The 14,960-nt window shown below is 32.8% G+C and overlaps 2 protein-coding genes across 4 annotated transcripts; one reads left to right on the forward strand and one right to left on the reverse strand.

The window, feature by feature from the left end:
- The first annotated feature begins 251 nt into the window (after positions 1-251).
- LOC129286808 (probable apyrase 7) lies at positions 252-7,216 on the forward strand. 2 transcript variants are annotated; one of them, XM_054922859.1, is made up of 4 exons: positions 252-444; positions 873-2,834; positions 5,651-6,092; positions 6,853-7,216. In XM_054922859.1, exons 2-3 carry the CDS (start codon positions 1,004-1,006, stop codon positions 6,067-6,069), a joined length of 2,250 nt encoding a protein of 749 aa, XP_054778834.1. In that variant the 5' UTR covers positions 252-444; positions 873-1,003; the 3' UTR covers positions 6,070-6,092; positions 6,853-7,216. The 2 variants fall into 2 exon arrangements, with proteins under 2 accessions (XP_054778834.1, XP_054778835.1); XM_054922860.1 differs by lacking the exon at positions 252-444 and having other exon boundaries at positions 858-2,834.
- Positions 7,217-9,675: 2,459 nt separating this feature from the next.
- On the reverse strand, positions 9,676-12,413 carry LOC129287005 (lysine-specific demethylase JMJ32). Of its 2 annotated transcripts, XM_054923130.1 has the most exons (4): positions 11,596-12,413; positions 11,314-11,489; positions 10,105-10,175; positions 9,676-10,014 (listed from the first exon to the last, which is right to left on the reverse strand). In XM_054923130.1, exons 1-4 carry the CDS (start codon positions 12,295-12,297, stop codon positions 9,893-9,895), a joined length of 1,071 nt encoding a protein of 356 aa, XP_054779105.1. In that variant the 5' UTR covers positions 12,298-12,413; the 3' UTR covers positions 9,676-9,892. The 2 variants fall into 2 exon arrangements, with proteins under 2 accessions (XP_054779105.1, XP_054779106.1); XM_054923131.1 differs by lacking the exon at positions 9,676-10,014 and having other exon boundaries at positions 10,105-10,205.
- Between the last annotated feature and the right edge of the window lie 2,547 nt (positions 12,414-14,960).

Genomic DNA, 14,960 nt, shown 5'->3' on the forward strand with positions numbered 1-14,960 from the left:
AAAAAAATAATTTGTCGTTCATTTATTTGAATTAAGCTCGATTAGACTTGGTTTGAATAAGTTCAAGCATTGAAAAAAAAATTGTATTTTATCGAGTCAGTTTCAATTTTTTCAAACTTATTTTAGTTGGTTTAAATTACCGCTCTAATTTTTCTTTTCTAATGTGAAATGAGTAAATTACTCAAAAGAAGTTCCAACAAAAAATGCAGCGCATGGTTTACAAAACGACAATACCATGTCTGCTGAGTCACTGTACATACAGAAAACAAAAGCTAAGGGATCGGGTATTCGCGGATGCATTTTTCTTCGTCGACGAATCAGCATTCGACACTTGGGCGAGCTCGCCGACGGATGCCGTCCACCGCTGTCAGCCATGCGTGGTTGTTCTCCGGTAACTATTGAAGAAAGTTCGAACCCTAGGGCTTTGTCCACTTCCAAAATCCGGTGAGATTGATTTGTTCAATCGGGCCTTGAATCTAGACTTGAATTTGTTCCCCGTGTCATCTGTTTCCTGCGTGGTTGTCAACCCAGTGTCGGACGCGGTCGCATTGTTTCTTGCTTTGTTTTAACCTTTTAATTTGAATTTGGCTTTGAATCTGGTCGTGTAATCGTTTGAATATTGACGCTTTTGAATAAAGATAGAGTTTACTTTTTCTTTTTTTATGAAAAAAAAAACTTGATTACTAGTTTTTGATTCAATGGTGTGTAATCGGCTATTATACTTCTGCCCTCTTCATTTTGATTACTAGCGACTTGTATGCTTTGGATTGTTTTGTTGTGCAATTTTGGATTTGTTGTGTATTGGCATTCTGTTTATCAATCTCTTTATATTATCATCAATTTAGAAAATTCTCAAGGCATTTGTGATGCAGATCTGGTGAATGACTTGGCTCAATTTGTGGCTAACAATTTACATGGCTTGGAGTTGCCTGAATCAATTGGCTTACTAAGGCATCTCTGTCAAAGTATCTGGAACAAAAGTTTGAAGGGTGTTATATCAACTATGCATATGTCAAAGATTTCAGTGGGGGCGGATGCCCCCACTGAGTGTAGTATAGGGTTGCCTATGGATGTGCATGATTTGAGGCAGCCACCATTTCTTCTGCAGAGAGAAAATGCTGGTGCCAGTTTCTCTAAGGCGAAGCCGGTTCAAGTGGGAAGCCCATCTGCTCGCAAGAAATGGGTCCGAGTGATCACACTTTCACTCTGCATTATATTCTTTCTTTTTCTAATTTACATGATATCCATGCTTATATTTTCTTATTGGAATCAAGGATCAGGAAAATATTATGTTGTACTTGATTGTGGGAGTACCGGGACCCGAATTTATGTATACCAGGCTTCCATTAAACACAAGGAGCATAGCAATCTTCCAATCACTATCAAATCATTTGGAGATAGTCTGCGGAAGAAATCTAACAGTGGGCGTGCTTATGATAGAATGGAAACTGAACCCGGGCTTGATAAGTTGGTGCATAATAAGTCTGGCTTGGAGGCAGCATTAAAACCTCTCATTAAATGGGCAAAGAAGCAAATACCAGAGCATGCTCACAAGAGCACTTCTCTGTTCCTTTATGCTACTGCTGGTGTCCGGAGGCTTCCAAATGCTGACTCAAAATGGCTGCTGGATAATGCATTGTCTATACTGAAGGGTTCTCCTTTCTTGTGCAAAAAGGATTGGGTTAAGATTATTAGTGGTACCGAAGAAGCTTACTATGGATGGATAGCCCTTAATTATCATAGTGGCATCTTGGGTGTCAGACCAAGACAAGCAACATATGGTGCGCTTGACTTGGGTGGCTCATCGTTACAGGTTACATTTGAGAGTGATCAACAACTGAATAGTGAAACTAGCTTATTTGTTAGGATTGGATCAGTAAACCATCATCTCACCGCATATTCTCTAGCAGGCTATGGTTTGAATGAGGCATTTTCTAAATCTGTTGTTCATCTTTATAAGAAAAAGTTTGGATCCACCAGTGCAGATCTAACCAATAGGAAGTTAGAACTTAAACATCCTTGCTTGCAATCTGGTTACAAGGAGCAGTATGTGTGCTCTCGTTGTTCTTCCAATAACAACAAAAGCGAAAGCCATTTGATTAATGGAAAAAAATTGGGTAAAAAAGGAGAGTCAGGAACTCCTGTGATGCTTACTGGCGATCCAAATTGGCAAGAATGTAGTGCACTTGCAAAAATTACTGTCAATTTGTCTGAATGGTCCAATCTCAGTCCAGGACTTGATTGTGAAGTGCATCCATGTGCGCTTAGTGATAATCTCCCTCGCCCATATGGCCACTTTTATGTGATTTCTGGATTTTTTGTTGTGTACCGATTTTTTAACCTGACTGCTGAAGCCACACTCGATGATGTATTGGAAAAAGGTAAGGATTTCTGTGAAAAGAGATGGGAGGTTGCAAAGAAAAGTGTTGCTCCGCAGCCTTTCATTGAGCAGTATTGCTTTAGGGCGCCATATATTACATCCCTGCTCAGAGAGGGTTTGCATATCATGGATAACCACATAACTGTTGGCTCTGGATCTATCACTTGGACACTAGGGGTTGCTTTGTTGGAAGCTGGGAAGGCCTTTTCCACTAGATTTGGGCTTCGTGGTTTTGACATAATCCAGATGAAGATAAATCCTATTATTCTTATTCCCATTATGTTACTTTCTCTGATTCTCCTTCTTTGTGCGTTATCTTTTGCTGGTAGTTGGATGCCAAGATTCTTTCGGAGGTCATATCTTCCCCTTTTCAGGCATAACAGTGTGTCCAATGCATCCGTTCTTAATATCCCTTCACCTTTTCGATTTAAACGCTGGAGTCCTATCAATTCTGGTAAGTTATTTTCACAACTAATGACTTCTGATGATGCTTTAATACAAGCTCATGGACTTTCCATGGCCTAAAATAACTATGTACCTGTATCTCTTGGTATTTTCTTGTGCTCTCCCTATAACAAGTACATTTTAAATTTGCAGCTTCATTGATCTTTTCCTAAAATTCATAGCAGTCTTATGGCCACCAATTACAGGGGAGGGAAGGAGCTAGGGAAAAGGAAAAACTAATCAGTTTCACCTTTTATGATTTAGATTCTTGATTTAAGGTTTTGTTTGGTTGGGTCGTCTTGGCTTCTCCTCCCCTTGTTTTGGTTGGTAAAAAATGTTATTGAGGGAAAAAAGCCCGTTGTTTGGTTCAAAAATGGGGAGGGAGTCCCTCTTTTTCCTCTTTTGAACAACAAAAAATTAGGTGGAGTCGGCTACATAAATTACACAATGCCATTATGCTCTATTATCAACCAAGTTTTTAGGAATATTGTTAACTAAGAGATCTCGTTTTAACAACTTTCATTAGTGTTTTTCTTTGGTTTTCATCTACTGTCTTTATAGGGCTTAAAATTATTCATTTCACTTTCCTTTCCAATGCCTCTCACGGCCTTTTCTGAATATGTTCAAACCATCTCAAATAATTTTTTACCATTTCTCTCTCAATAGATGTTATGTCCACTTTTTCCCATATATTCATTTTGGATTTTATCTTTTTGTAAATGTCCGCACATCCATTTCAACATTTTTATCTCTGTTACTTTAACTTTATGTTCCTATTGTTCCTTTAAAGTCTAACATTCATTACCATATAACATAGCTCGTCTTATAACAATTCAATAAAACTTCCCTTTAAGTTTATTTGGTACTTTTCGATCACCAATAACTTCTTTGCTTTTTTCCAATTAAACCACCCAACTTGTATTCTTTGTGGAACATCCCCATTAATTTCTCTATCATGTTGAATAATAGCTTTCAAATTTCTAAATTTTTTACTTGAAGTATAATTTGATCTTTCAATTTTACTTCTAAATTAATATTGACTGACCTCTTATGAAAATTGCAATGTTGATATTCTGTCAGACTCCTACTCAAGGGGAAACCCTTCAACTCTTAGGTCCTCCTCGATAACTTGAGTTTATAATTAATCTTTTCTCTTGTCTCCTTCTCTCCCATAGTAAAATAAATTTTATTTTCTAATAAAATCCAATATATAATTCATTCATGTATAAAATTTCAATATTTTTTCATTAGGTACTCATTGATAAATTGCAATAGTGATATATTGGTTCAAAAAAAATTTATTAATATGAGGTGAAAGTATTGACGTTCTTAAAATAAGAAATTATAACTTAAATATTTTTCTATTAGTAAATCAAAACAAAATGATAGGGGTAAAATTGTTAACTTATTATTAGCTCCTCTCTTCTCCACTCTTGAACCTAACAAAGGGTTATTAAAAACCCTGCCCTCCCATTTCCTCCAATCAAAATAAACAAGATATCAAAACTTTCCTTCCATCCCCTCCCTTTAATTAAAATCCCTCTCTTTACCTAATAATAGGATGGAAGGATGTTTACATGGTCTAGATATACAAGTACTCTATTTTTGTTCTTATTTGTCATTTTAAAAAAATTACTTAGTTGTAATCTTTGCTTAAAGAATTACCTAGGTCAGGAACCCATGTTGCATGCTATTCAGTCTTTCCTATTCTGTGTCACACAATTATACCTTTGGGTGAATAGTTGACTCCTTTAAAATACCTTTCATTGATTACGTTAATTTGTTAGGATATAATTGGAAAAAAAAATTATAAAAACTACATATTTTCCTATTGCGGACCAAGTAGAAGTAAAAACTCTTATGTTGTGGACTAGGGAGTATATATTTTCCCATGTATAAACTACGCTTCCCATCCCCACCCCCCAAACCAAAACAAACAAACAAAACAAAAGAGATACTCCTTGTGTAAGTCACTCCTTCACCTTCCACACAATTCTATAACACCTCATCCTTAGCTTTAGACGCCACAATCATATAAAACTTGAATTGATCTTGCATTTGTAATCTGCCATGTAACACCAATTGCATAGTCCCTTCTTTCTAGGCCCAAAACACTGGAGCTGCAATGCATATACAATAAAACTCTATTCTGGAATATTCCTAAGCCCTCATGTGCTAATTTGGAAAAGCCACTATGAGATTGATGAGTCAGCCCTAAAACTTATCCTATCCAATATTTATTTATTTAATATATATATATTTTGCCATGTAACTATTGAAGCCTTTTTACCTCCGGCCTGCTGGAATACACCAGCCAATTGTGCCCTGAAAATTTAAATTTCAAACTTATTTACTCTATTAATTGATAAGAGTTTGAATATGTTGATTCTATTATGGAGTAACCCTCATTTAGTGAAATTTGATACCAAAAGTATACACCTTTTTTTTTCCTCACCTTTGGATAAAATTGTATTTATTCAGTATTCAAGTGTTGGTTTATTGCTTCTGTAAGATACCAAAAGGTCTTTACTACTAGATTTAGGATAACGGCTTGCATTCTATAATAGACTGCTAAGTGGTAGATTTATGCATGTATAATTGACATTCTGTGCTGACATTGACGGTGTGACCTTGCTTTCAGTTGTCAAGAACATGGATTATTAACCATTTCTCTAAACTATGTTTGATTCAGTTTATGTATTACCAAGTTCATCTTTTTGGATGGTTTGAAGTGTTATGTCTTTGTGTAACTAATTTAATTTTACATTTTTCTGGACATGTTTCTTTTATGGTTGAGTTCTGAGTCCAATTTATCTCGTATTGCAGGGGATGGAAGAGTTAAGATGCCACTCAGCCCAACAGTTGCAGGGACACAAGAAAGACCGTTTGGCTTGGCGTCCAGCCTCGGTGATGGCAGCAGTGGCATCCAACTTATGGAAGCCTCCTTGTACCCTTCAGCTAGCAATGTCTCACGCAGTTATTCATCAAATAATTTAGGGCAGATGCAATTCGACAGCAGTAATATGGGTGCCTTCTGGACTCCTCACAGAAGTCAGATGCGTCTGCAGAGCAGGAGATCACAATCTCGAGAAGACCTTATTTCATCAATGGCTGAGGCAGACGGCAGTAATATGGGTGCCTTCTGGACTCCTCACAGAAGTCAGATGCGTCTGCAGAGTAGGAGATCACAATCTCGAGAAGACCTTAATTCCTCTATGACTGAGGTGCACACGGTGAAGGTTTAGGGCATCGTCTTTCAGGAACTTTGGTATGACTACACTACATCTTGCCTAAAATTACCTTTTTTCATGTTAAAACTATTTTCCCCTTAGAGTTTTGCTTCCTCATTCAAAATAGGCAATTCTTTTTGTATCATAAGAATTGGTCAAAGGTAATCAATAGTTATCCAAATTAATGTTCTCTTTGGTCACTGTTCTTTTTTAATGTATGCTACCAGAGTTGCTAAAAGTTCCTTACACTTACTAAATAAAATATTCACACTCCCCTTTATCTGTATAGCCTGAACTGCTCTTGTACTGCCGTAGATCATATTTGTCAGGGCAGAGTTTCTATATCATGTCATAGACTCTAATCAAAAGCTGTTTCTGGCCATGTCCTTGCTGTATTTTGTAACAATTCATGATAATTTGAATCGCAATATATATTATCTTAGGAGAAATTCTCACAGGTTGTTGTTAAAAATGGAATGGGTTGATAGAAAATAAAATGGACTAAAATAATGTCATAGATTGATGGAGAGAGGAAAGTTAGATTGACGGGATTCACTGGAATAAAGTCATCAATCCTCCTTTTCACTTTTCTATCACTCAATGGCTTTCCGATCTCTATTATTCCCACTTGTCTATCAATTCTTGACCTTATTGTAGTTCATACTATTCTCTTTCAACCTATTCTATTCCATTTTTTTTTCCCTAACAACCAAAAGGGCACAGAGTCGTTCTACATGTTATCTTTCTCTTGACCCTAATCACAGATTGTAAAGCAAGTGTACATGTCCTGTATTTCAGAAATCCTGTCATGAAGATAACTACGGAGCTAAGAATGAGGCGGTCCGATCATTTCATTCCAAGAGAACGAGCGATTTTGCTCGCTTTGGATCTTCATCCATTCGCTCTGTGACTTCTGCTCAACTATGCTCAAATCTTCATCGTCCTGCTGGCTCAACCCATCCAAATTGGCATCATCGGGTAATGTCAAAGTACTAAAGGCTAATCAGCACAAGAAGAATGTTTGATTCATTTTATGCCTTTGCTTCTAAGCCATTTTTTAGACTAATTAATCCCCATAGCATTATAGAGAATTTTCCTCTTAACTAATTACCTGTTTAGTTTAGTTATAATTTATAGAAGCATGATATATTTTTTTAATCAATTATATGCTATTTGATTATGTTTTTTATAATTATTTATTAGTATTTTATCATATTTAGAATAAAAAATTGCAGATTTTATTTCCATTGATAAAAATTATTTTTTATTCTTTTTTTGCAATTTTTTTTTCCATCATGCGGATAATGGAGTGGATAGTACTAAAAATTAGTTATAACCAAGAAAATCAGTTAATCGGTTCAAATCATGTTTCGAAAAGTCTCTTAATTTTTTTTTTTAATTTTGTAATTCAAATCATGTTTCGAAACTATGATTCATGCATATCTACAGATAATAACCATTGGAGAAGATAATGGATAAATGAGTGCGCGCGCGCTATAAATTACAAAATATATGTTGTGGGTATCGTGTCTCATAAATATATGAGACTTTTTTCGTTTCTGCTCACTTTATTTTAAATTTTTCTACTTTATTTGGAATCAGTTTTGTATTTTTGTTATTTGTTATCTTTCTTAATTGGGATAAATGGCAAATTAATCCTTAAATTATATGTTCAGAAGCGTGTGGGATCTAAATTTATATTTGGTGTAATGTTTTCCCTCTAACTTTAAAAAATGTGCAATCTGATATTTATTGTTAGTAAAAGTTAATTTTAATCATTAATTTATTAGAAAATAATAAAAAAAGGTCTTGAAAGTTACAGAAATGCGCCAAAAAATTATAGTAAAGAATTCAAAAATTATAGGCAAGGATTTAAAAAATTACAGAAAATGATGAAGAAAATTTTATTGATTTTTTTTGTAATTTTTGAAGTATTTTATTATTTTTTATTAATTAATGATTAAAGTTAATTTTTATTAATATATGAAGTAGATTATATTATTTTTAAAAGTTGAAAAAAATATTATATCAAAAATAAGTTTAGAATCTTAGATACTTTTAAATTTATAGTTTAAGAATCAATATTCTTTTACCCTTCTTAATTATTGTAGCCCATTTATAATTAAAAAGTATTTACTTTAATCATTACTAATCTGATTACAATCATGATTTAACTAATATATCTTTTTTTTGAGCAAAGATATAACTATTAACTAATATATCTAAATCATAAATTGAGTAGAGGACAATAAAATGAAAAATAATAAAATCTTGTATATTTAAAAAAAAAAGAAGAAAATTTTGTATCAAATAAAATAAAATTTTAAATAAAAAATGGCTTCCAAATTAAAAATGATATTCCCGTATGGAGTTTTTAATTTGCGAGTTTGCATTGTTAAACGGTAGAAGGATCACACCTTCGCAATCATTTGCTTAGAAAGAATTTGGTTACTTTTCTCATTCCCATTTCATTGAAGTTGATCCTTGCCTTCTGCGATTCAATGTCAAACTTGAATTTATAATGGCGAAGGCTCCAGAGAGCTGGTATGTGTCTTTGAACTCAAAGTTGAAACAATTTGTTCTATAAAATAAGGGATTTTAAATTGATGATTGTGATAAATCATTTTTTTTTAAATGACGGATTCTTATAATATTTGCAAATAAATCCATTGCCTATCTTATTGCCCAGAGAGCGATGAGATTATTCATGGAAAGAATGCATTTGAAGATCCCCTTTCTAAATGTCAAACCAAATACACATTTTCATAACTAAATTATTATATTTCAAAAAACAACAATGTTTTAAAAGTTAGCCTGAATGTTAAAGTGGTAAGGTTAGTGCGTCTTGATTTTTATTGTTTAACCAGTGACATCGACAATCAAACCGGTTATGACAATTAAATAAAAATGATTATATTAAATGCATATAATATATATATATATATATATATAAAATACTTAGTATGTCTAATTGTTGATAAAATAATACATCATGACCATAAATTAATTACTCTCTCTATTCAAAAATATAAAATATTTTTAATTGAATTTCACTTGTCAATAAAGTAGTTATATATTTTTAAACTAATTTCATCTTTTTATATTTACCTTTATTAAACATTCTATAATAAATATAAAGTCATTTATCAATAAGAGTACTTTTGAAAAAAAAAAATAATTACACTTCGAAACACTAAAAATATCTTACATTTTTAAATATTCAACTCTTCAAAAAATACATTATATTTTTTAATCAAGGGAGTATGATTTTATAACTTATCAAAGTGCATCTTGATTGAATCAGTCATAACTAAACTCAAGCATTTGTATTTTAAAATATAATTGTCACATCATTTTAGAAAAATTATACACGTAAAGAGTCCAAAAATAAAGTTAATTTTTCGTAGGCCTAGCTTTAAATTTTTTAAGCTTTTTTATGTTACATTTAAACCAATCCGGTTTTTAAAAAATTATTTTAATTTTTGACTCAATAGCAACTCAATTTTGATTCGGCCTATCTCAATCATAAAAATAATTTGTTAATAATATGGTTCTGTTTTCAATGAAAACTTTTCATATCATTGACAACCACATCCAATTCCTGCATCACTGAATATAATCTTGGAGATGCAAGAGTCCAAACCAAAATCTACATCTCATCATAAAAATTAAAAAAAAAAAAATACGTCTACAAAATTGTATGACCTTGTTGGATTTGGATACAATGTTTCATCAACTCGCCTATTATAAACATAATACTCCTTTCAAAATTGAGAAAAGAAACTGTTGACCATCTCGCCATTCGAAGTCCAAAAAGAAAATGAACAAGGGTCTCGTCTTATGCATTATCTGATTCCTCAAGCAAATTCTCACTTGACGTTGAATTTAGAGCAGATCGGTAATGAAGAGATTGTAAGAAATTGAAATAAGCGTACTTAATGTCAAATTGCATATCATACCCTGCAAAAAGAAATATAATAATGCATCAGACCTTTTTATAAACACTGGATAGATAATAAGAAATCCATCGACAGAATATCTTATCCTTACAATAGTTCACAGCAATAGTGCATCCTCTACCATCTGGACTCTGCCTCACATGATGGAACCACATACTGGGCCTGCATCAAGATCATCATATCAGCATCAGCCTGCTCATTCATTATGATATAACAACAAATCTTATCCCATTAGATAGGGTCACTTCACTCGCTCTTTCTTAATGATGCGTATATGGAACATCTGCTTAACAAATGGCATAATTCTCAGCTCTGATGATGGATTACATCGTTCACTTCAACAATTTAACAATCTACAAAGCAAAGAATCCAAGTTCGGTGCGAGCTTTAATAGAAATTTTTACGTTGGTGTTGAAGCCTAATAGGAAGATACTTGACTTGTGCTTGGTCTTGCCATGCCTACTCATTCCTTCAACTTTTTTTTTTTTTTTGTTTGGCAATGGCACTATCAATTTAATAAATGAAATAACACACAAGATCTCAGGTTTAGAAAATGCCTGCAAATCCAATGACCGAGTCGAATAGCTATATAAAAAAAAAATTCAAAAATAAACTAACAAAAAGGTGAAATGCATGAATTGCTGGGAAGCTAACATGGATTTGGGAACTGACTCTAGGCAAGCGCAAGCACACAAGAATAACTTGTAGTTTTAAAGGATAGGTGATTCCAGCTACACCAATTAAATGCAACTTCAACTGAGTAATAACATCATAATGAACATTCCTAAGATTAAAATCCGGAAGCCACTCGTGTCATGAGTGTATCATGTCAATACTCCACTTCAGAATCCAATTCTTGATTTTGAAAAGCGACACTAAATTATCAACTCATAATAGGACCAGGAAATACATTTCTACAGTCCTGGAACCTAGAAGAAAAATTTAAGAATGAAAGTTGCCACATTTTATAGGCCTTCACATGATAAGACTTTTTCAGAAATTCCTTGTGCAATGATGCAGTGAAAAATGTTTCTTCCACAAAACCCATTAATTACACATTGAAAAACTAAAAATGCCTTGTATTTTTAAAGGGAGGGAGTAATAAAAAATGTATTATTAGAAGTTAGCGGATCATGGAGTGGCATATAACTAAGGGTGCACTTTGCATTGGTGCATTTTCTACATATATCATGCAGATTCCATGACTAAGGCTTAGCTGATATAAGAACACAGTTTAATACCAAAGAAACAAAGCATATATAGCTAAAAAATAGGAGATTAAAACACAACAGAAGCTTACAAGTAGAGAATCTCGCCAGCCTTGACTGTGCATTGTAATGGCTCAGGGCCATTGAAATACAATGGGAACTTGGACATTTCATTATCCTTGGTCTCTGGAGAAGGATAAGGATTCACACTGCACCAAGGTACATATCTTGTTGGCTTCTGAAGTTCTAAAGTGAACTCTCCAGAATCCTACGAGCCATAACAATAACAGCAGCAACACTATTAAAAAAGAAGAGTTATTCAAATTTCAAAACATAGTTAATCAATGAAAAGAAACATGTATGTATATGCATACCCAAGAATATCTATAATGAGAAGCGGGGTATTCTCGAATGTACAAGCGATGAACATCAGTTGGGGGCAAGAGCAGAAAATGCTTCTCCCCAGTGACCACAGCATAGAGATTCTCGTAGTGATCCTTATGAAACGAAGTCTGAGAGTGCTGATTACCAATCCAGAGATTCACAGCTTCAGGAACGCAACCAAGCGCCTCAGTAGCCCATGGAATGTGGGGATCGCAATCGTCAGCCAGAGCCGAATACTCTGCCCGAAAACAATCGTTCTGCTGCTGCGCGTAGGCAACAAATCTCATCTTCGAAGAGCAATCTCGACCCCCAGAAGAGATCAGTGAAAGAGCTTTATTAAAAGGCATGCGCTCAACGTGTGCGGAGGCAAAGCAGAGCGAGGGAGATGAATCAATGGTTTCGGTTTCGGAGGAAGAGAACAAATGGGCGACTGCATCGGCGCGTCCATTGGGAGTGAGATGGAGGGAGACGGTGGAGGAAGAAAGAGCGCGCGTGAGATAGGAGTGGTCAGTCCAACAAGAAAGGGCAGGCCAGTGGTTAATGGCGTTGGAAATGATGCAGGGCTTGTTAGGAGAGACGAAGTCTCTGAGGAATTGAAGTGGGGACGGAGGGGATTCGAGCCTCTCGACTCCGCAAGAGTTTCCCAAGCTCAGATCCCTCACTTCGTTCCACAAGGACTCAATCTCCTTCATGTAAAAATGAACTCACAAAAACCTCAGAAGTCTTGAGCCCTTACCAGTAATCAGCTGTGTGAATTGCTGTGTTCAAGCTTTGGTTGGCTGCTACTGCGCAAAAATCGCTCCGTCGTCGAGGTCCATTTTTTTTTTTTTTAATTTTGCTGTTCCGACCGACGAAGACATTATGAGAAAATTCAAAATTACATGGTTAAAGGGCATTCCCCACCCTTGACTAAGAGTATCTTATATTTTAAATTTTTATATGATAAAACTTTTTAATTTAATTTTAAAAAATGATGCATTTAATATCATGCTATTAAAAAAATTAAATTTAATTATTAGTTAATCTAAAAAATCATGAAAAGGAATAAAAGTTACAGAAAGTGATCAATCAAATTACAAATAAGCACCCACAAAAAATTAATATTGATTAAATTTCTGAAATAATGTTGGGTTAAAATTATACTTTGGCCTTTTACATAAATAAAAAATAATATTTGTATATATTATTTATATATAATTTAAGAAACTTAATTGATATTAAGTTTTTATAGGATATTATATATAATTTCATGGGCTCTTTTTATGTTATTTTTGAAGAAATTTCCTGCAATTTTAAAATTGTATTTGGATAAGATGTTCAATACATCATTTTTAAAAATTCTAAAAAAATGATATCACATAAAGATTTAAAATATAAGGTACTCAATAAGCAAATAGTTGTGGAATAGAAATGCCCTTTAATCCCTTTATTTTATATATATATATATATATATATATAATACTTAGAGTGTATAGATGTTTTTGGAAAAACTTGATTTTGAGTTTATAATTCATTGATTTTGATAAACAATAAAGATATTGGATATATTTTTATAAAATCATAATTTTAATATTCAAAATTGATTATTATTGACATCCAAAAAGGTAAAAAAAAAGTCCTGTGAAATGGTAAAATCACACTGCGGTCCAAGATCTCAACCAAATAAACAAATGACACAAAAGTATCATAAAATGGAATAATTATTCAAAATTTCTAAGAACTTGTCATATATTTTGTAATATTATGCTGTTGACTTTTTATAAAATAATAGAAAATGTAGTTGTTAAAATGTAAAGTAAAGTTGTTAATGTCTAATCTGGAGTTCTTACTCATTAAAAGGAAGTTGTTAGTTTAGTTATACCATAAAAGTAGGCTTCATATCTTAATAATTTTGGCTTAGTGATTAACAACTCTAGTTTAAGTATTAACAATACATTTAGTCATAATTTCATTTTAATTATACAATAATTATGCTTCCTATATTAACAATTTTATCTTCATAATTAACAACTTCAATTTAGATTTTAACAACTCCATTTTCTATTATTTATGGAGGGTCAAAAATATAATTTTTTAAAAAAAAATTATGTCAAAAAAGTCCCTGCAAAATAATTATCCTATTTTATGGTACTCTTTTGTTTTTTTTTTTCTGATTTAAATGAGATTTATTTTTGATCTCCCTTGTGACAAAAGGAGAAAAAAAAAATTCCTCTACAGCTCAGGGGATATGAGGAACGATGTTGGGAAGGGTGGCCCAAGATAGGGCTTGAATTCACGCCCCTCCTCGTTCTCCAAATTAAATTATTCATATTTTTTTAATTATATAATACAAAATATTTCATAAAAATATCGATTTAATTTTACGTCCATGGCAACTAGATTTCACCACTTCGCATCTTTTCAGAACATCAGATTTGCAATTTATCAAATGCTAAAAATTAGACTAATCAAGATATTAGTTCAAGAATTAATGGTTAAGATCATAGTGAATCATGATTAGATTGATCATGAATAAAATATTTTATTAGATTAGTCATAACAATAATTTAACTTTTTATCAGTTGCCAGGTTAACTCGGTTTTTAATATTTTGCAATTTGTTAACAAGTTGTCTTTTGAGATATGATGACTTGGAAAATGACAAGAAGGCTTCACAAATTAACAACGACTTTACGGATTAAAAACTCGCGAATAACAACTTGGTTATGTAAATTGAGAGCCATGGGTATAGCCCATAAAAATTCCACAATTCACTATTAAAAAAATATAAATTAGTGAGAGAATTTAGTGAAGGATCATTTATTCCTCTTTAAAATGTTAAATTAGTGAAGAAATGAGTGAGTCATGTTAATTTCATAATTTGATTTAAAATTAGTAAAAAAAATAATGAGGAATTGTCAAGCCCTCTCTAAAATAAAATAGTTAGCGAAAAATAATGAGAAATTATTAATCTCTCTTTAAAATAAGATAATTAACGAAAAAATAGCAATAAACACATTGGCTTATGAGGAGATTATAAAGTTTTGAAGTTTTATGAAACAATTCACTGTTTTGCTCTATTAAGAAGTAGATCTTGTCTCTTAGTTTTGAAGTTTTTTTAAGAGAATAATATTTTAATATAAATTGCTCATACATCTCCGTTAGAATCGGTAATTCGAATGGGCCTGGGTTATTTGGATCGGTCTTAAAGTATCTTACTCCTTTTAAAAAGCTCATATACCTAAGCTCGACCATAATATTTTTAGGCTTCAGGTTTATTCAGACCGGCTCCAATACCTGAAACTTTTTAAAAATATTTTTATTTTTTTGAACTAATTTTAATTTTTAAATAATTTTGTTGAGCATAAAATATTATT

This window comes from Prosopis cineraria, unplaced genomic scaffold, assembly GCF_029017545.1.
Source record: "Prosopis cineraria cultivar Desert tree isolate PC_DT_omini unplaced genomic scaffold, ASM2901754v1 PC11, whole genome shotgun sequence".
Classification (NCBI taxonomy): domain Eukaryota; kingdom Viridiplantae; phylum Streptophyta; class Magnoliopsida; order Fabales; family Fabaceae; genus Prosopis; species Prosopis cineraria.